Source organism: Coregonus clupeaformis, chromosome 17 (assembly GCF_020615455.1).
Source record: "Coregonus clupeaformis isolate EN_2021a chromosome 17, ASM2061545v1, whole genome shotgun sequence".
Taxonomy (NCBI): domain Eukaryota; kingdom Metazoa; phylum Chordata; class Actinopteri; order Salmoniformes; family Salmonidae; genus Coregonus; species Coregonus clupeaformis.
In genome coordinates, this window is record NC_059208.1 from 28,860,317 (window position 1) to 28,882,878 (window position 22,562).

General features: G+C 46.8%; 1 protein-coding gene across 1 annotated transcript in view; it reads right to left on the bottom strand.

Moving 5' to 3' along the window:
• The window catches only part of LOC121586238 (dynein axonemal heavy chain 5-like), a 79,955-nt gene that overhangs the window by 14,233 nt on the left and 43,160 nt on the right, over window positions 1-22,562 (bottom strand). Inside the window, 27 exon segments of the mRNA XM_045226272.1 lie at window positions 263-494; window positions 625-892; window positions 1,049-1,202; window positions 1,487-1,617; window positions 6,561-6,733; window positions 7,148-7,346; window positions 7,829-8,052; window positions 8,395-8,608; window positions 8,778-8,900; window positions 9,194-9,336; window positions 10,892-11,096; window positions 11,632-11,808; window positions 12,010-12,251; window positions 12,896-13,042; window positions 13,185-13,338; window positions 14,030-14,137; window positions 14,380-14,514; window positions 14,953-15,708; window positions 16,026-16,213; window positions 16,530-16,717; window positions 18,249-18,421; window positions 18,856-19,080; window positions 19,533-19,745; window positions 19,890-20,046; window positions 21,392-21,555; window positions 21,731-21,884; window positions 22,236-22,429. Coding sequence (XP_045082207.1) covers window positions 263-494; window positions 625-892; window positions 1,049-1,202; window positions 1,487-1,617; window positions 6,561-6,733; window positions 7,148-7,346; window positions 7,829-8,052; window positions 8,395-8,608; window positions 8,778-8,900; window positions 9,194-9,336; window positions 10,892-11,096; window positions 11,632-11,808; window positions 12,010-12,251; window positions 12,896-13,042; window positions 13,185-13,338; window positions 14,030-14,137; window positions 14,380-14,514; window positions 14,953-15,708; window positions 16,026-16,213; window positions 16,530-16,717; window positions 18,249-18,421; window positions 18,856-19,080; window positions 19,533-19,745; window positions 19,890-20,046; window positions 21,392-21,555; window positions 21,731-21,884; window positions 22,236-22,429 — 5,441 coding nt within the window.

The window sequence follows — 22,562 nt, forward strand, 5'->3', positions numbered from 1 at the left end:
AATTAGTAAAAGGATGACTGAAAGGCAGAATGCTAAGAGCACGATATAGTATAGTAGACACCATGTATTGGTAGATAGAATATAATACTACGTATATAATACTAGTATTCTATTCAATCATGTGATAGACACACGGCATTAGAATAGATAAGAAATGCTGTGATAAACAACTACCATTTCTTTAGACCATGGTGTACTGTGAAGCCGTATGTTCCACATAGTAACGAAGAGCATTAAGTAAGTAAGGAAGTACCGTAATTACCTGTGTGCCAGTGTCTGCACCTCGGAGTGCTTCTCCTTATAGATGGTCTTGTATCCCTGGATGAAGGAGAGGTAGGACTTGGGAGTGACGTGTGTGGCGCGGCGGTACCTCTGGAAGTAATCTACACACTTCTCTGACACGCCGTCCTGGAAGGAGCCCATACACTGCACCACCTCCCCCTTCACCACGGTCGAACAGTCGATGTCATAGGTGGACAGGAAGTGCTCTGACACTGGAGAGTAAACGGATTGGAGATTGAAGCAAATCACTATTAAAATGTGCAGTATAGATTTATACTGTATGTGCGCATACACAGAGACAAAAACACATGCATACACACAAACGGACACACACATACACACCTGCGATCAGAGCATCTTTGGGCCAGCGGCTGAACCAGTCCATGGTGCAGCCGGAGATGAGGGCAGGGAACTTCAGGGCTCTGTTCCGGAACTTTTCCCCCACGGGAGAGAAGCAGAGAACCACGTGAAGGTTTTGTCTGACCCTGCTCATAAAGTAGTCATGGAGGTTCTCATTGGTCGGTGGTCGCCGAGGAAACTCTCTTTTCATGACTGGTATGAGGTCACTGATGATCTCGTCAATTTCATCTCGAGCAAACAAGTTTGACACATGAAAAACCAGCACAATATATAACAGTTATCCAAGTTATAATGTACAAGAATTGTTTATCTCAAACACAGATTGACACAACTTCTTGAAAATGCTCTAATGCTTTATGTGTGCCCTCTATGTGTGTGTGTACATGTGATCAATGTGAGTCCTGACCTCTCCAGACGATAGCACATTATTCATGTACTCCAGGAAAGACTCGTCCTTGATCTCGTTATCAGTGAAGATGAAGCTGATGCCTTTTCCCTGCTGGCCTGCTGTCCTGTACAGACCCTTCAGATCCTCCATCAGGTTAGCAGTGTTGTACGAACTGAGGACAGAACACAGGGTTGTTACAGGTGATAGTGAAGGTGTCAAAATAGTGAAGGATAGGGGACGTGAGGAATCGAGGAAAGACAAATTGGCAGAGTCACTGTGCATCTACAGGAGGACAACAGAACTGCATGGCAACGTTCAATACATTACAAATGCCTGTTACAGTTGTAAAGGGACTGTATGAGACTGTGTGTCTGTTCCAATACCCTTCCTAGCATACTACTTAGTATGAAGTATGTAGTAGTATGCTAGTATAGACATTGGAGGTTGTGTCTGTACCGTGTTAGTGTGATCTGAAAGGTCTTGTATCCGGCGATGAAGGAAGCCAGTTTAGTCAGGCTCTGCTTGCCTGATCCCCCAACTCCTACCAGAAGGGCATTCCCTCTGGGCGTGCGGATGATCCTGGAGACCTACAGACAGACAGGTGGGGTGTTGGAGTGGGAGTGACTCCTTCCTTTTCTGTTTTCAATAGAAGCAATTCTTATATCAAGTGATCTGATGCATACACTCATTGGTGACTGACTTTAAGATAGCTGTTAAGACTTCTGCCGAAGTTGGTGCCTCTCCTTGTTCGGGAGGCGTTCGGCGGTCGTCGTCACCGGCTTTCATCTGCCACGATCTACGTTTCTTTTTCCATTTGTGTTGTCTTTATTGTACACACCTGGTTCCCATTACATTATTTCCCTATTTAACCCTCTGGTTCCCACATGGTTTTGGGCGTGTTTGTTCTTTGTTTTGTGTCTAATACTTATGTGAGCTGGTGTGTTTTCCCTGCGTGGAAATTAGTGTTGGTTATTTTTTAGAGTAAAGTACGTTGTTTACTCAGTTCTGTGTCCTGCGCCTGACTCCGTCCTACCGCTGCACATTGACACTTGACAGAAACACGCACCACATATGGAGTCAGCAGCTGCATCCAGTCCTCCGGTACCCGTGGAGGAGCGCATCCAGCAGCACGCGACGATGCTCCAGAATCTTGGCACAGCCATGGATCGCGTGTTGCAGACCATGGAGCGATGGGAGAGAGGGGTTTTTCCCACAACCCCATCAACTTCAGATCAACCCACACCGATGTCCACCCCTCCGTCACCTGGACCCAGTGGGATTCGGCTCTCGCTCCCGAGGGCATATGATGGGACGGCTGCCGGGTGCCAGGGGTTCCTGCTCCAGGTGGAGCTCTACCTGGCGACCATCCACCTGGCTCCCTCGGGATACGAGAGCGTGTCCGCCCTCATCTCCTGTCTGTCAGGGAGAGCGCTTGAGTGGGCCAACGCCGAATGGGGAGGAATAGACGCAGCGTTGGTTCCCTATGAGGATTTCACCCGCCGCTTCCGGGCGGTCTTCGATCATCCACATGAGGGGAGAGCGGCGGGGGAACGCTTGTTCCACCTCAGACAGGGGAAGAGGAGCGCACAGGACTTTGCAGGACCTTGGCTGCCAGCGCGGGATGGAATGAGAGGGCCCTGATCGGCCATTACCGGTGTAGTCTACGTGAGGACGTTCGTCGGGAGCTGGCATACAGGGACACCACCCTTACCCTCGACCAGCTGGTGGATTTATCTATACGGCTGGATAAACTGATGGCCACCCGCGGACGTCCGGGTCAGGGTCCATCCATTCCATCCCCCAGCACCTACGACCCTACCCCTATGGAGCTCGGAGGTGCTGCTCTAAGGGTGACCGGAGGGGGGGCCGTTTCCTGCACCAACTGTGGCCGCAGAGTAGCAGGCAGGGCACTGGTGGATCATCCCAGGTGAGAAGGCATCCGACTCACCCAGAGCTCCCTGTTGCGCACATGTGTGTATGCATAGAATTTCCTGAGTTTTCCCCACATTCCCAGCATCAGGCGCTAGTAGATTCAGGCGCAGCTGGGAACTTTATTGACTGTTCATTTGCACGTAGATTAGGGATCCCTATTGTTCCTGTTGATGTGCCCTTCCCTGTACATGCCTTAGATAGTCGTCCTTTAGGGTCGGGCCTGATTAGGGAGGTCACAGCTCCACTATGTATGAAAACGCAGGAGGGTCATGAGGAGAGAATTAGTCTCTTCCTGATCGATTCTCCTGCGTTTCCTGTGGTGTTGGGGCTTCCCTGGTTGGCCTCTCATGACCCCACTATTTCGTGGCAACAGAGGGCTCTCAAGGGATGGTCACGTCAGTGCTCAGGGAGGTGTGTAGGTGTTTCCATAGGTGCAGCTACAGTGGAGAATCCAAACCAGGTCTCCACTATGCACATTCCCCCCGAATATGCCGATTTGGCTCTCGCCTTCTGTAAAAAAAAAGGCGACTCAACTACCACCCCATCGACAGGGGGATTGTGCGATAAATCTCCAGGTAGGCGCAGCACTTCCCAGGAGTCACGTGTATCTTCTGTCTCAGGAGGAGACGGCGGCTATGGAAACATATGTCTCCGAATCTCTGGGACAGGGATACATTCAGCCTTCCACTTCACCTGCCTCCTCGAGATTTTCAGGGACCTGCACGGGCAGGGTGTAGTGGTGTATATAGATGACATTCTAATATACTCCGCTACACGCGCTGAGCATGTGCCCCTGGTGCGCAAGGTGCTTGGTTGACTGTTGGCGCATGACCTGTACGTCAAGGCTGAGAAATGTCTGTTCTTCCAACAGTCCGTCTCCTTCCTAGGGTACCGCCTGTCCGCGTCAGGGGTGGAGATGGAGAATGACCGCATTTCAGCCGTGCGTAATTGGTCGACTCCAACCAGGTAAAGGAGGTGCAGCGGTTCTTAGGGTTTGCCAACTACTACCGGAGGTTTATCCGGGGCTTTGGTCAGGTAGCGGCTCCCATTACCTCCTTGCTGAAGGGGGGACCGGTGCGACTGCAGTGGTCAGCTGGGGCGGACAGGGCTTTTGGTCACCTGAAGGCTCTGTTTACCTCGGCTCCCGTGCTGGCTCATCCTGATCCCTCCTTGGCATTCATAGTAGAGATGGACACGTCCGAGGCTGGGATAGGAGCTGTGCTGTCTCAGCGCTCGGGTACGCCACCAAAGCTCCGCCCCTGTGCTTTCTTTTCGAAGAAGCTCAGCCCGGCGGAGCGAAACTATGATGTGGGGGACCGGGAGCTGTTAGCTGTTGTCAGGGCTGTGAAGGTGTGAAGGCATTGGCTTGAGGGGGATAAACACCCTTTCTTCATTTGTACTGACCACCGCAATCTGGAGTACATCCGGGCGGCGAGGAGACTGAACCCTCACCAGGCAAGGTGGGCCATGTTTTTCACCCGTTTTGTTTTCACCCTTTCCTATAGACCAGGTTCCCAGAATGCTAAGGCAGACACACTGTCCCGGATGTATGACACAGAGGAGCGGTCCACGGATCCCACTCCCATACTTCCGGCTTCTTGCCTGGTGGCACCGGTGGTATGGGAGGTTGACGCGGACATCGAGCGGGTGTTACGTACGGAGCCCACTCCCACCCAGTGTCCAGTTGGGCGTCTGTACGTTCCGTCTGATGTCCACGATCGATTGATCTGTTGGGCCCACACATCAACCACCTCTGGTCATCCTGGCATCGGTCGGACAGTGCGCTGTCTTAGTGGGAAGTACTGGTGGCCCACTTTAGCTAAGGACGTGAGGGTTTATGTTTCCTCCTGCTCGGTGTGCACCCAGTGCAAGGCACCTAGACACCTGCCCAGAGGGAAATTACAACCCCTACCCGTTCCACAACGGCCGTGGTCACACCTATCGGTGGACTTCGTGACGGATCTTCCTCCGTCACAAGGTAACACCACAATCCTGGTCGTTGTGGATCGGTTTTCTAAGTCCTGCCGTCTCCTTCCTTTGCCCGGTCTCCCTATGGCCCTACAGACTGCGGAGGCCCTGTTTACCCACGTCTTCTGGCACTACGGGGTGCCTGAGGATATAGTGTCTGCTGATCGGGGTCCCCAGTTCACATCGAGGGTCTGGAGGGCATTCATGGAACGTCTGGGGGTCTCAGTCAGCCTGACCTCAGGTTTTCACCCCGAGAGTAATGGGCAGGTGGAGAGAGTTAACCAGGATGTGGGTAGGTTTCTGCGGTCCTATTGCCAGGACTGGCCAGGGGAGTGGGCTGCTTTCATCCCCTGGGCAGAGATGGCCCAAAACTCCCTCCGCCACTCCTCCACTAACATGTCTCCGTTTCAGTGTGTACTAGGGTATTAGCCGGTCCTGGCACCGTGGCATCAGAGCCAGATCGAGGCACCGGCGGTGGATGAATGGTTTCGGCGCTCTGAGGAGACATGGGACGCTGCCCATGTGCGCCTGCAACGGGCCATCAGGCGACAGAAGGCGAGCGCCGACCGCCACCGCAGTAAGGCTCTGGTGTATGCCCCAGGGGACCGGGTCTGGCTCTCGACCCGAAACCTGCCCCTTCGCCTGCCCTGCCGGAAGCTGGGTCCGCGGTTTGTGGGGCCATTTAAAGTCCTGAGGAGACTGAACGAGGTATGCTATAGGTTACAGAACGAGGTATGCTATAGGTTACAGGTTACCGTATTAACCCCTCGTTCCATGTGTCTCTCCTCAGGCCGGTGGTGGCAGGTCTGCTCCAGCAGTCTGAGGTGCGGGAGGTTCCTCCGCCTCCTCTGGACATCGAGGGGGTCCCGGCGTATACTGTACGAGCCATCATGGACTCAAGGCGTCGGGCGAGGGGCCTTCAGTACCTCGTGGAGTGGGAGGGGTACGGTCCGGAGGAGAGATGCTGGGTGCCGGTGGAGGACATCCTGGACCCTTCCTTACTGCAGGAATTTCACCATCTCCACCCGGATCGTCCTGCGCCTCGTCCTCCGGGTCGTCCCCGAGGCCGGTGTCGGCGCACTGCTGGAGCCGCGTGTCGGGGGGGGGGGGTGCCTCTCCTTGTTCGGGTGGCGTTCGACGGTCGTCGTCACCGGCTTTCTAGCTGCCACCGATCTACGTTTCTTTTTCCATTTGTTTTGTCTTGATTGTACACACTTGGTTCCCATTACATTATATTATTTCCCTATTTAACCCTCTGGTTCCCACATGGTTTTGTGCGTGTTTGTTCTTTGTTTTGTGTCTAATACTTATGTGAGCTGGTGTGTTTTCCCTGCGTGGAAATTAGTGTTGGTTATTTTTTTGAGTAAAGTACGTCGTTTACTCAGTTCTGTGTCCTGCGCCTGACTCCGTCCTACCGCTGCACATTGACACTTGACAATAGCTAAGTCTTTCAAAAGCTTCCAATGGGAATGTTTAGTAATACTTTCTATGAAGACCCTCATTGTAATGTGATATAAGCATGTTTATAATACCTTATGATCTAAACACGATGCACTATAATTCATGACAAAGGTGGTAATAATTGCTCATAAACACCTATAAGGTGAGCATAATGACAGTTTCCCTCTACCTTGACCAGGTGTATCATAGCATCTCTGAAGAACACCATGTCCATGCCAGCTCCTCTGATGCTCTCGTTGTACTGGCCAAGGAACATGTTGAGCCTGTCCATCAGGCTCTTAAGCGACTCGATGGACTCATACACCTTGGGCATCTCAAAGTCTGTATCCTCTGGCTCCTCACCTGGTGGGAAAAATGTAGTCATTGTCAATGCCAGATTATCCCATTCAAATGATCCAACTCTCTGCTAGCACATAGCTAGTTTGCTTGATTTGTCAATATTGAAGCACCTTGAATTTAAATAAAAAAAGTATTTTGTATTTATTATTGTATATATATATATATATATATTAATTTAATATAATAACCTGAAATTCAGCTTTAAACTGCAATATATACAACATAATAATAAACCTTAACACACAATCTTAGAATGTACTGTTTGAATCCTTAATACATGGTAGAAAAATACAGCACATATTTAATATAGACAATATGGGTTAAAAAAACTGCAAATGACTTATCTCATGCAGGATCATGCGATAGATAGTGTATGCATGTGAAGGGGCTATACAGTACCTGGTGCTCTGGCTATACCTCTAGCTTCAGGAGCATCTCTTAGGAAGTCAACAAAGTAGCCGTCTACTCCGAAGTCGACCACAGCCCTCTCTTCCTCTCCTAGCTCCTCCTCTACTAGCTTGTCCAGGGCCCTGTCGAACCAGGCTACATCTTCTGGCATGGTGAACCGGTCCGCGATCACACGCTTACACTCATGCTTCCACAGCCGAAGCAACACCTACAGCATACAGGGTCAAAATAAAACAAAATTTGTCTCATGGAAATGTTAAGTCTACATTCACAGAACAACTGCTGATTAAATGTCTAGAATCTTACTGTAATTTAGGACAGAAGCCATAGCTATTTTTCTCAGTTCATTCAGACCTTTGGATCCAGTGAGTAACCTTTTGATATTTATTCCTCTAGTTGTATTGGATTGATTGATTATGTTTATTGTCTTTCAAGAGGAAATTCAGTCACACTTTATTTGGATAGTCCGGATAGTCCATCTGTAGAGCATGTCATACTATCAACAAACTATGTGTTGATAAGCAACTGTTTTCTAAGGTTACAGCTAGGGTTAGGTTTAGAATAAGGGTTAGGGTAAGGGTTAAGGTTAGGGTTAGTTGATAGTTAGTTTAAATGTTACTGATAGTCTGTAGAGCATCTACAGATGGAATATCCAAATAAAGTGTTACTGGAAAGTTTGAATGGACTCACAGTTAGAGAGTCGACCACCTCAGCGGTTGGGTTGAGCATGCCCTGCCAGACTCTGGACAAGTCTCTGAGGTTGAAGATGTAGTGGAACTTGGCCGGAGTGGGCAGCATCTTGACCTTGGTCATCTGCCACAGCCGACGGGTCAGCGGCACCAGCTTGGCCACAGTTCCACGCACCTCTTCTGTGAAGCCTCGCCTGGCACAGTAGTGTCCTGTCCCGATGACTCCTGGTCAGGGAAAGGAGTGAGGTGAGGGGAACAGGGGTTGACCACGTGAAGGTGGACGAAGCATTGAGGTAAATAAGTGAAAGAAAATAGTGTTTTTGTTGAGAGATATATAATGGTGTAATTATATATGTATATATAGATATCTAATATAGTCAAAATGACAAGAAGCCCAGTGTAAATGGATGAGAAGTAGTACAGGTAACTCAAATGACAGGGTATTCATTTTTTAAATTTTTTAAATATGCTAGAGGGGAAGAGGGAAACCCACACTGATCAAGAAGCTAAACCATAGAGTCTCCACACACAGATTCAATTTCAGAGTTTTTAAGGAGCCAAACCCACCAAATATCTTGTCGATGGATGTGTTGGAGGGCAGGGTGCAGTTGAAGATGGAGAACTGCCTCTTCAGTCTCTGGGGGATGTCGTTGCGGCCTCCCCCTGGGTGGATCATCGCTGCCAGGAACTGGATGTCCACAATATTGGTGAACTCCCCCGGCTTCTCCAGATTGAACAACCCGTTCTGTTCCATCAGCTGGCGGACTATCTCATTGGTGACCTAAAGCGGGGTGAGACAAATTAGGAAATTAGGTAAAAAGGAAGAATAATCTGTACACTCTCGGATTGCAATTTCATATGGTAAGGTTTCCCAGGAAAACAAATGGGAAAATGTGCACTTTTTTGTCTTTCGCTATGGTGATTTAATGAGTGCTGAGTTTGAGTCCGACCTGATCTCCCCAATCATTGATGACTGGCATGTTGATGTCGTCCACAAAGATGGACATCTTCTTCCCTGCAGGAGGGCCGTAGGTGGTGCCCATCCGCTTGTCCACATAGCTCTCCACAGTCCGCTGGAGAGAAAGAAAGAAAGTGTTTCATCTTTACAGACAGTGAATAAGGGAACAAAATTCACATTTGAAGTATTGTACAGATTTTTGCTTTGTAAGTAGGAAAACCTGCAAAATCGGCAGTGTATCAAATAATTGTTCTCCCCACTGTACATAGGGGACTTGATCCTAGATCAGCCCTAATACTCTGAGACCCTTTGTGAATACGGACACCCACCTCGCCCTGTTTGGCTATGGTTTGGATGAGGGTTAGACTAAGGGTTAGGGTTAGATGGGTTAGGTTTTTGGACTCTCACCTTGCCCTGATTGGCGATGGTCTGAATGAGGAAGTCAGTGCGGACATTGTCCACGTTGGGGACCAGGATGGATCCGTACTCTGGAGTGAGATCTGATGGGTAGACATACTCCTCTACCCGCGTGTTCCAGTGGACCCACTGACCTGCACACACAGGAGGACATACAATAATAAATCGTTGAAAAACAAATAGATGTGAGCATCATGGACACCATCCACGATGTCATCAGCTGGAAATACTTTAGTTCAGTTCTACGGAATGACTGTCAAATAGATAAATGACATTTTTCTGATGATAATACACACCAGAGGGTGAACATATCTTGAAACCCTTTGAAAGCAAGCAGGACTAATGTAATACCAACATCAGCTTATAAGGAATGGTAATGAGGTGACCAATAATGTTTGCAAATTGAGATCAGCTGTGCGGGTGAATTTAACGCATATTAATGGTTTAACAAGAGATCAGATGGTGATAATCTGGTGGCATCCATGGTTGCAATTGGCCCATGATGTTTATATTTCAATGCACCAACTTTTTAATTGAGCAAGAGCATTGTGAAAGATCAATATGATCTTATGATCTACACTGAACAAAAATATAAATGCAACATGCAACAATTTCAAAGATTTTACTGAGTTACAGTTCATATAAGGAAATCAGTCAATTGAAATATATTCATTAGGCCCTAATCCATCGATTTCACATGACTGGGAACACAGATATACGTATGTTGTTCACAGATACCTGGATCAGAAAACCAGTCAGTATCTGGTGTGACCAGATGCAGCGTGACACATCTCATTCACATAGAGTTGATCAGGCTGTTGATTGTGGCCTGTGGAATGTTGTCCCACTCCTCTTCATTGGCTGTGAGAAGTTGCTGGATATTGGCGGGAACTGGAACACGCTGTCGTACACGTCAATTCAGAGCATCCCAAACATGCTCAATGGGTGACATGTCTGGTGAGTATGCAGGCCATGGAAGAACTGGGACATTTTCAGCTTCCAAGAATTATCAAATCAAATTGTATTTGTCACATATGCCGAATACAACAGGTGTAGACCTTACCATGAAATGCTTACTTAAAAGCCCTTAACCAACAATGCAGTTCAAGAAATAGTGTTAAGACAATATTTACTAAATAAACTAAAAAGTAACACAATAAAATAACAATAACAAGGCTATATATAGGGGGTACCGGTACCGAGTCAATGTGGGTACAGGTTAGTCGAGGTAATTTGTACATGTAGGTAGGGGTAAAGTGACTATGCATGGATAATAAACAGCGAGTAGCAGCAGTTTAAAAACAAGGGGGGGGGGCACTCTAAAACTGCACATTTTAGAGTGGCCTTTTATTGTCCACAGCACAAGGTGGAGCTGTGTAATGGTCATGCTTTTTAATCAGCTTCTTGATATGCCACACCTGTCAGGTTGATGGATTATCTTGGCAAAGGAGAAATGCTCACTAACATAGATGTAAACAAATTTTTGCGCAAAATTTGAGAGAAATAAGCTTTTTGTGCATATGGAATATTTCTGGGATGTTTTATTTCAGCTCATGAAACATGGGACCAACACTTTACATGTTGCCTTTATATTTTTGTTAAGTGTCTCTTCCATAACAGTCCATTATAAGAGGACTGAGTGTGTGTTGTGAGTTTGTGGAGTCTGTCTACTGTACATCTACCCCTCACCGTCTATAGTGACGTGGTAGTCGAACATTGTGTCCTCGCTGTCTGATGGTATATCTGGGAGGTCCAGATGGATGTTGTCGTTGCCACGGAGCCAGCTCTCCATCTTCCTCCTGTCTTCCAGCTCCAGTAAAGCTCCGATGCTCCACATGAGAGCAAACACATAGAGACGCTCCACATGCTGCCTGGACACCTCCCCACCCTGCTCCTGGAACACAACAGTCACTATCAACACAGCATACTGTACCAAAGCCCTTCTACATCTTTATAGCTACTATACTTCATACTTGGCGCTCAAATTAATCAGTCACCTACAGTAAAGGGAAATTGAAATCCATCCCCACATAAATGCAGAGTCCAGAGCGTTATAGTCCAACAGTAATTGAAAACCAGAGTGCTAAAGGAATCACAATGACATGATGAATTAAATCAGTTAGGCATTAGAACATTGTAATTTGTTTCTATGAGGAATATGGGGGCAATTCACTCCAACAGTACTCATAGAGCTCAATGATGTAAGGATATTATCCCCCTTCTGCAGGGTTTTTAATATTTACATTTTAGTCATTTAGCAGACGCTCTTATACAGAGCAACTTACAGGAGCCTTGCTCAAGGGCACATCAACAGATTTTTTCACCTAGTCGGCTCAGGGATTAGAACCAGCGACCTTTCGGTTACTGGCACAACGCTCTTACCCTACCTGCCGCCCCATGGTTGGAGTATGGAGGTTTCAGGTGCCTACCTTGGCGGGGATGAGGCCCTGCAGCATGTTGATGCTCTGCATGATGACGAAGGCCTCCAGCATGTCGATCTTGTACTCCAGACAGTGAACACTGAACCGGTAGACCTCTGGGAAGGAAGAGGAGAACAGCTCTCTCAGCACCTCTCCCTCCTGAGGGGAACGCTTCTTCAGCCAGCCCTGCATGGGGACAAAACACACATGTATACATGTAGACAAAGATACACCCATGTACACATACATACACACACAAATATACACCCACACAAATATACACACACATAGACAAAGAACACACACAAGCATGCACGAATGTACGCCCATGCACACACACACATTTTCATCCACTGATAAAGTGTGAGAGAAGGTTCCTTTGCCCACCTCCAGAATGGGGCTCCAGTTGAGCACAGAAGAGCTCATGAACACCATTCCGTTACGGGACACGGTGGCAGGCGAAGCGTTGTCGATGTTGTGGGGCTCAAACACAATCTTGCAGTTGGGGGCCATGGGGATCCTGTCTCCATTGGCCAGGGTCAGAGTCCTGTTGTCATCCAGTACAGAGTTGAGGTTCTCTATCCAGATAGCATCTACTGGTCCATCTAGTACTATCCAGATGTGCTCCCCTGCAGAGGATAGAAACATTAGAACCAGTCTGCTTATTAAACTAATCAAAATCAACTATGGAGGTCAGAGGAAAGTATTAGAACATCACCTTTTGTAAAAAGACAGGGAAATTAATAGAAAGATATGAGAATATTGAAAACACATTGAAATAGAGATGGGTGAAAATGGTCTGCCCCATTATTCTATATGAATTCCATAGAGACTGTACGGTATGTACTGTATATGGGTTCATGCTCTAGCATGTGTAATGCATGTGTAACCTTGCATGTGTGGTCCTCTGTAGCTCAGCTGGTAGAGCACGGCGCTTGTAACGCTAAGGTAGTGGGTTCGATCCCCGGGACCACACATACACAAAAAAAAATAATGTATGCACGCATGACTGTAAGTCGCTTTGGATAAAAGCGTCTGCTAAATGGCATATTAATTTTAATTAATTATGTGTAAAGCATGTATAAGTCCAGGGTATTTCTTTCAAGTTTCAAGTTTGAAAGTCACATGCACAAGTACAGTGAAAAGCCTTTTTTGCCAACTCTAACCCCAACAATGCAGTAATCAATAACAATGTAATACTAAAAATAACAAGGTAGAACAAAAACACACAAGATCTATAACAATAAGAAATAAGAGGAGGTATCCGGCTCACCTTTCTTGGCTCTCAGGGTCTTCCTCCACAGGGTAGAGAAGATGCCGTCGGTCCAGTCATTGGTAGCTACATCTAGACGGCCAAACATCTGAGGGGCGGTGATCGCTTTGGGGTTCATACGCATCTCTCTGTGTGGCTGGCCGCAGTCTGTGGGTGCAAACACATACAAATTAACTTAACACAGCTTTTTAGTGCATGTAAACGTCTGTACATTTTACTTTAGTATGACTGCCATGAGGTAGTAAATAAGGTGAAATAAGTCAAGTGTTTTGATGGGGACATTTCTCACCTGTCATGGCTCTCATCAGGGTGTGAATGCAGGTGGTTTTTCCTGCTCCGCTGGGCCCCAGGGCCATCATGCCATGGCGGACCCTCTGGGTCTCAAACAGCTGAATCACCTTCAGCTTCCATGGAGGGTGGCTGATCAGACCTGCCTCCACCACCTACAGTATGGAGCACATAGGGATAAGAGAAACTCTTCATGTTATGAAACCAGACTCCTCCACCTACAGTGGGAGAGAGTGAGACTCTTCATGTTAATACAAATAAATCCCTACCGCTCACATTTAGATCGAAAAAAGGTTTTATGCTACTTTAAAAAGCCCTATGGTATTAAGGCTAATACCAAGATGAGATTAATCCCTTAAACTCTGTATTATACTGTGGGGGCGGCATGTAGCCTAGCGCTTAAGACCCAGTAACCAAAAGGTCCAGTAACCAAAAGGTTGCTGGTTCGAATCCCTGAGCTGACTAGGTGAAAAATCTGTCGATGTGCCCTTGAGCAAGGCACTTAACCCTAATTGCTCATGTAATTGCCCTGGATAAGAGCGTCTGCTAAATGACTAAAATGTCAAATGTACTGTAGGGGAAAGGAGAAGAGATGGGTGGTGAGGACGGGGGAGAAGAGATGGGTGGTGAGGACGGGGGAGAAGAGATGGGTGGTGAGGACGGGGGAGAAGAGATGGGTGGTGAGGACGGGGGAGAAGAGATGGGTGGTGAGGACGGGGGAGAAGAGAAGCAGTGTGAGGAGGAGGGTTGTGAGAAACTACATGCAGACAGACTTCAGAGTGACATGGACAATTTTCTAACTAAATGTAAAGGGATTATTTTATGTTATATAAAATGTCCTCTCACCTGTTTGTCGATAGCTGTCTCCAGCTCTGGGTAGCCTGCTTTATCCAGCTGGATCCCAGGGAAGAGGTCCTCTATCAGGCTGAGGAACAACGGCTCATCTTCATCTATCTGTCAACACATATAGTGACAGTGACATATAGTGTCAATGAAGTTAACCATGCTACCACTTGTGTTGTATTGCACCTCACTGAAGATGAAATCATTACTCATATATTACAGAATAATATATGAAAAAATAACAATTTGTAACACTTAATGCTGCTTTAAAAAAATGGCTTTTCTAAAATGGCAGTTGATTTCGAGGAGAATTGCAGTTGATTTCGAGGAGAATGTCCTGTATGTCTACTCACCAGCTTGGACAGGTTAATATCTCTGAGAACCCTCATGACGATGGTAGATTCTGTGTCGTTGGGGTTCGCTCGTTTCACCGCCCCCAGTGTACGCAGAACTGACAAAATGTTTCGGAGTCCAAAGTCGTAATGCACCTTATAAACAGAGAGTGAACCCAACATAGAATGTACGGAAATAGAACTATGAACTACACAAAGATCATAATCAACACATACATGGACAGTTTTGTTGTTTTTATACTGAACAAAAATATAAACGCAACATGAAAAGTGTTGGTTCCATGTTTCATGAAATAAAAGATCCCAGACATTTTTCATATGCAAACAAAAGCGTCTTTCTCTCAAATTTGTGCACAAATTTGTTTACATCCCTGTTAGTAAGCATTTCTCATTTGCCAAGATAATCCATCCACCTGACAGGTAGTATATTAATTCCCTCTAAAGTGATTTGAGACTGTGATGACAATTTAAATAACATTTCAATTGACTTGAGTTTTTACTAAAAAGTATAGCTTTGCATGTTCAGCTGTCATTAAAATATCTACAGCAGTTCCATTTCATTTCATAGCTGACCTGCTTGGACAGCTGCTCCTCGCACAGTTTGTAGAGGGTGAAGAACTTCCTGGCCAGCTCTATGTTGTCTATGAAGAACTTCCTGGCCAGCTCTATGTTGTCTATGAAGAACTTCCTGGCCAGCTCTATGTTGTCTATGAAGAACTTCCTGGCCAGCTCTATGTTGTCTATGAAGCCACAGCTGGCCAGCTCTATGTTGTCTATGAAGAACTTCCTGGCCAGCTCTATGTTGTCTATGAAGCCACAGCTGGCCAGCTCTATGTTGTTTATGAAGAACTTCCTGGCCAGCTCTATGTTGTCTATGAAGCCACAGCTGGCCAGCTCTATGTTGTCTATGAAGCCACAGCTGGCCAGCTCTATGTTGTCTATGAAGCCACAGCTGGCCAGCTCTATGTTGTCTATGAAGCCACAGCTGGCCAGCTCTATGTTGTCTATGAAGAACTTCCTGGCCAGCTCTATGTTGTCTATGAAGAACTTCCTGGCCAGCTCTATGTTGTCTATGAAGAACTTCCTGGCCAGCTCTATGTTGTCTATGAAGAACTTCCTGGCCAGCTCTATGTTGTCTATGAAGCCACAGCTGGCCAGCTCTATGTTGTCTATGAAGAACTTCCTGGCCAGCTCTATGTTGTCTATGAAGAACTTCCTGGCCAGCTTGACCCGGATGATTATCTGACGGTCTGGGACCATCATGGCCACCGAGCGGAAGTTGATCTTCAGGTTCTCTGGAAGCTCCTGACGACCTGCGTAGCCCGGGTTCTGATGGGGGCAAAAACATTTATTAATCAAACCTTTATTTAACTAGGTGAGTCTGTTAAGAATAAATTATTATTTACAATGATGACCTGGCATGAACATAGTGTAGATTACTAATGTTATGAAAATGCAAAACAAAGTCTATGATTAACATCCTCAAATAATAAACCTTGTCTGATTCGGACTAGTTTCAGTTCATCTTCTTTGAGACAAGAATTCACTATTCCTTTCAGAAGTACTTTAAATTAAGCTCTACTTGACAAAGTGTTTGTGAAGGGGTTTCTACAGTGAGTAGTTTATAGACTGCTAATAATAATAACCATAGTCAGGAAGATGCCGAATTCGGGATTCATTTCCACGTTGTCTCCGTCGGTGAAGATGAAGTTCTTGCGGCGCTCCTTCTTGCAGGTAAGCACAATGGCGATCTGCTGGGCTGCCACGGAGAGCACTGATAGGTCGATACGGTTGAACTCATCAAAACAGCCCCACGAGCCCGACTGGGCTAGGCCTGCCAATCAACACAACATTACACACAATATTACACATCACTCTTCACAACATTAAACTCCTCATTCAAAACAACCCCAAGAGCCTGACCTGCAAATCAACACAAAGACACACAACATTACACTCTTCATTGGGTTCAGGTTGATATCATCATTCTCTTCACAGTAATATGAGTGAGATCTTATATATAGCCTATAATCACATACGTTTTGTTTGTACTGGATATCCAACTCCTATGGTCATTGCCATGCAAATAACACAGGAGTTGGCAAGACAGCAGAAATGTAGGACCAGGCAATATGAGTAGAAGCTCCTACCTTTAAAGATCCTCCCCAGTCCTCTGAAGTCCATCTGGTCAGAGCAGTTGAAGACCACCACGTACTTCCCCAGGCAGCGGCCCATGTCTTTAGTGGTCTCAGTCTTCCCTGTTCCTGCAGGGCCGGCCGGAGCTCCTCCCATACTCATTCCCAGAGCCTGGGCCAGTGTGGTATTGGCAGACTGGTTACTGAAATGTGTGTCCAACACTGCACTCTAGTGTCTCCTAGCAATAGTTTGCCACAAAAACCTCTATATTTTTAGTGCAAGTTGCCCTTTTAGCCCAAAATGCATGATAACTGGTTAAGCTATTAGAGTGGTGGTGGAGCCACTTCCTAGTCCCTACCTGTCAGTCAGAGAGGGGATTAGTTAGTCCCTACCTGTCAGTCAGAGAGGTGATTAGTTAGTCCCTACCTGTCAGTCAGAGAGGTGATTAGTTAGTCCCTACCTGTCAGTCAGAGAGGTGATTAGTTAGTCCCTACCTGTCAGTCAGAGAGGTGATTAGTTAGTCCCTACCTGTCAGTCAGAGAGGTGATTAGTTAGTCCCTACCTGTCAGTCAGAGAGGGGATTAGTTAGTCCCTACCTGTCAGTCAAGAGAGGGATTAGTTAGTCCCTACCTGTCAGTCAGAGAGGTGATGACTAGTTAGTCCCTACCTGTCAGTCAGAGAGGTGATTAGTTAGTCCCTACCTGTCAGTCAGAGAGGTGATTAGTTAGTCCCTACCTGTCAGTCAGAGAGGTGATTAGTTAGTCCCTACCTGTCAGTCAGAGAGGTGATGACTAGTTAGTCCCTACCTGTCAGTCAGAGAGGTGATCTAGTTAGTCCCTACCTGTCAGTCAGAGAGGTGATTAGTTAGTCCCTACCTGTCAGTCAGAGAGGTGATTAGTTAGTCCCTACCTGTCAGTCAGAGAGGTGATTAGTTAGTCCCTACCTGTCAGTCAGAGAGGTGATTAGTTAGTCCCTACCTGTCAGTCAGAGAGGTGATTAGTTAGTCCCTACCTGTCAGTCAGAGAGGTGATGTCTAGTTAGTCCCTACCTGTCAGTCAGAGAGGTGATGACTAGTTAGTCCCTACCTGTCAGTCAGAGAGGTGATGACTAGTTAGTCCCTACCTGTCAGTCAGAGAGGTGATTAGTTAGTCCCTACCTGTCAGTCAGAGAGGTGATTAGTTAGTCCCTACCTGTCAGTCAGAGAGGTGATTAGTTAGTCCCTACCTGTCAGTCAGAGAGGTGATTAGTTAGTCCCTACCTGTCAGTCAGAGAGGTGATGACTAGTTAGTCCCTACCTGTCAGTCAGAGAGGTGATTAGTTAGTCCCTACCTGTCAGTCAGAGAGGTGATGACTAGTTAGTCCCTACCTGTCAGTCAGAGAGGTGATGTCTAGTTAGTCCCTACCTGTCAGTCAGAGAGGTGATGACTAGTTAGTCCCTACCTGTCAGTCAGAGAGGTGATGACTAGTTAGTCACTACCTGTCAGTCAGAGAGGTGATGTCTAGTTAGTCCCTACCTGTCAGTCAGAGAGGTGATGACTAGTTAGTCCCTACCTGTCAGTCAAAGAGGTGATTAGTTAGTCCCTACCTGTCAGTCAGAGAGGTGATGACTAGTTAGTCCCTACCTGTCAGTCAGAGAGGTGATGACTAGTTAGTCCCTACCTGTCAGTCAGAGAGGTGATGACTAGTTAGTCCCTACCTGTCAGTCAGAGAGGTGATGACTAGTTAGTCCCTACCTGTCAGTCAGAGGGGTGATAACCAGTCTGTCAGTGCAGCCCAGGAACTCATTCTGATAGATAAGGCCGACGTCAGTGATGTTGATGATCATCTTGTCAGAGTCCTCATTGAAGTAGAAACGACACTGCTTCATCCACTCAAAGTCTGTAGGGCTTTTGATATGCAGCCGACACTGAGGGGAGAGGAGGGGGAAAGAGAAACCATTCTGTAAACAAAGGATTGCAAAAGCCTATGAAATTCCTAAAACCCCAAATGACTTGTCAAATTTGATTTGAATAACAGGGGAAACTCAAATTGATATTCTCAGACTCTACCTACATTTTAGTCATTTAGCAGACGCTCTTATCCAGAGCGACTTACAGTTAGTGAGTGCATACATTTTCATACTGCCCCCCCGTGGGAAACGAACCCACAACCATGGCGTTACAAGCGCCATGCTCTACCAACTGAGCTACAGGGGACTACCTCACCCTAATCAGAAAAACTTTGGTGGCACAGTTTGCCAAAAGTTTCAATTAGTACCTTCAGTTTATACACTGAAAGGGACCTCTGGGGTTGAAGTACTATTTTAGCCACCGAGTCAGTTTGTGATTCCAGTCCACTCACCAGGTCATCAAAGATGTCCCTCTGGTGTACATGGATGGTTATGAGTGTCTCATACTTGGCCCGCTCCACTGAGGCCAGGTCTTTAGTGGTCATGTCTATCAGGGTGTTGAGAAGCTCCAGGAAGAACTGGTTGGTCTTGGGCATGATCTTACGGTCGTAGCGGGCGTTGGTCAGGGCCTCCTCTGAGTCTCTGGTCCAGATCATCTGGACTCCCAGCAGACCAACCTGGTTGATGGAGTGAGGAAGAGAGGACATCATGATAGGACATCAACGAGAGAATGAAAGTTACCTTTCCTGGCTTAGATGTCTTCATATCAATCAGGGATGTAATCAGGACAATGTATAAAATCAGGAATGTTTGGAATTTAGCTAGGGTATAGATCAGTTTCAGTTATACATTAATGGAGGATAATGCAGAAAAGCAGGAATCCCTGATTAGGTATTGAGTAATGAAACATAGGCGTGGGAAAGTCTAACTGCGAGACCATTGCTCCAAGGTCAAGGTTAAGGTAATCTTTACTATCCCATTATAAAAGAGAATGAATGATGACCCCAAGACCAGGACTGTGTCACAAATTGCAGCCTATTCCCTATAGAGTGAACAGGGCCTGGGTTAAAAGTAGTGAACTACTGTATGTAATAGGGTTCCATTTAGGATGTATCCCATGTCTCCCCACCTGAGCAGGGAAAGAGTCCAGGAACTCAATGAGCAGGAAGCCTGAGTCCTGGATGGCCAGGACAGCCAGTCTGATGACCAGGTGAAGAGACCTCTGGGATTCCTTCAGCAGGGCGTTGAGCCAGACCTCCACATTACCCTCAGCCGTCACCGGCCGATCCAGCTCTACCGTCTCCCCCTCCCTGGATGAGATGGCCAGGATCCTGTCGTACATCTGTGGAGACAGAAGGGCAGATACTATTGATGTTGCTGAATCTAGGGTAGTTACTATTGCAGAAGGGCAGATACTACTACATTAGGAGGCCTGACCGTGATAATTGTAGAAAAAAAGAATATGTCTGTCTGTGCGTTACTGTACCTTGTCATGGAAGCGGACACATTTGATGTTGTCAAAGACGTTGAGCAAGTGGGCCTGGATGGTGTGGGAGTCCGAGGCTTGGCCCAGAATCTCCAGCAGGGCCGGGTCAGACACAAAGAAGAACCGAGGGAACAGCAGACGCTTCTTTTCCAAGTACCTGCCAGTCACACAATCACACACACAACCAAGGGTTGAAAACAATACAAGTTTAGTACACATCATCAAGCTACCGATGTACAACGTAGGTAGACTTGGAAGGTGTCATACTGGTACATGAATACTTTCAAATTCAACTATCTAATGCACATATCAAACATTGAAAACTCAATGTATAAGTATAGGCCTACCCAGTGAGAGACTTCTGACAGACCTTCAGACAGACTTACCCAGAGACTTCTGACAGACCTCTAGACAGACTTACCCAGAGACTTCTGACAGACCTCCAGACAGCCTTACCCAGAGACTTCTGACAGACCTCTAGACAGACTTACCCAGACTTCTGACAGACCTCCAGACAGACTTACCCAGAGACTTCTGACAGACCTCCAGACAGACTTACCCAGAGACTTCTGACAGACCTCCAGACAGACTTACCCAGAGACTTCTCACAGACCTCTAGAAAGACTTACCCAGAGACTTCTCACAGACCTCTAGACAGACTTACCCAGACTTCTGACAGACCTCCAGACAGACTTACCCAGAGACTTCTGACAGACCTCCAGACAGACTTACCCAGACTTCTGACAGACCTCCAGACAGACTTACCCAGAGACTTCTGACAGACCTCTAGACAGACTTACCCAGAGACTTCTGACAGACCTCCAGACAGACTTACCCAGAGACTTCTGACAGATCTCCAGACAGACTTACCCAGACTTCTGACAGACCTCCAGACAGACTTACCCAGAGACTTCTGACAGACCTCCAGACAGACTTACCCAGAGACTTCTGACAGACCTCCAGACAGACTTACCCAGAGACTTCTCACAGACCTCTAGACAGACTTACCCAGAGACTTCTCACAGACCTCTAGACAGACTTACCCAGAGACTTCTGACAGACCTCCAGACAGACTTACCCAGAGACTTCTGACAGACCTCTAGACAGACTTACCCAGAGACTTCTGACAGACCTCTAGACAGACTTACCCAGAGACTTCTGACAGACCTCCAGACAGACTTACCCAGAGACCTCTGGCAGAACTCCAGACAGACTTACCCAGAGACTTCTGACAGACCTCCAGACAGACTTACCCAGTGAGAGACTTCTGACAGATCTCCAGACAGACTTAACCAGAGACTTCTGGCAGACCTCCAGACAGACTTACCCAAAGACTTCTGATAGACCTCCAAACAGACTTCCCCAGAGACTTCTGGCAGAACTCCAGACAGACTTACCCAGAGACTTCTGACAGACCTCCAGACAGACTTACCCAGAGACTTCTGACAGACCTCCAGACAGACTTACCCAGAGACTTCTGACAGACCTCCAGACAGACATACCCAGTGAGAGACTTCTGACAGATCTCCAGTTGTTCCAGCAGGTGAGGCAGCAGTTGTCCCATGGTCTCGTCCCCCACACATGACTGCACCACGTTGGGCATCTCATGGGCCCGCGTCATGATCTTCACCCAGGACTTGTCGATGTTGGAGAAACGCTTCGCCTCCTGTCATTCAGATGATTCAGACTAGATTGTCAGTCCTGATTAAGTTTGCACAATTTTGAACATTTCCACAAAAGTTCTTTCTTTGTGAAAGTTCACGAAATTGTGGAACCCTATCACTGATAGCGTAAGGTTAAAGATGTGTTTTCAGATGAAAAGTCAATGTATTGGTTCTTACCTTGGGTAGCTGTTTGGCTATGTCCCCACCCACGAACACAGCCTCGAGGTAGATCCACAGGTTCTGGACAGTCATCCAGTTCTCTATGATGTCAGTGGTGTTGGAAAGGTTCTGAACCCATTTCTGGATCTGGGCCTTGAATGGCGTGTTGTACCTGTGGAGCACCAAGTCATCATCTGAGTCAAGCATTGACTACTACAGTACACAAACAACACTAAAAGTCTGTACAATACAGCTAAAACCTTACAGGGATTTAAACATAGCACCCCAGTCTTATTCCCCAAAACCACAACTGTTGAACTCTAGATGACAAGTCAACTGGATGCTGAAATATGATAAACAATTGAGAAGAAATCTGATATCAATCCTAACCCCCAGGTCATTTGTAGCCTCAAAATCAGACTGAATCAGGCTACATTTCACTATTGTTAACAAAACTGAAGTAGAAATCAGTCTTGATTTCCAGGCTAAGTCATTTGTGCCTCCAGTAGGTCTCTAGTCTAACCTGTTGCTCATGAGTGATCCCAGTACCATGAGGCTGTCCTCCATGTTAGTAATGGCGGTGCTGTCACCCCTCAGCAGCAGCTCCCCTCGCGTCTTGAAGTTGGTGAAGGTGAACGTCTTGTTGTCCCACTCAGCAATCACCTGCTTCAGCTTCTGCTCAATGTCCCTCTCCTTCACCGCACTGATGCAAATGTCCTGCCCGGCGGGAGTTCAAACAACATTTATCTTTATTTTACCTTTGTTTTACCAAGTTGTCCCATTGAGGTTAAACAACCTTTTTTTCAAGCCTCAATTTACAGTACCGTGAGTTGAGTACCAGTAGTATGGC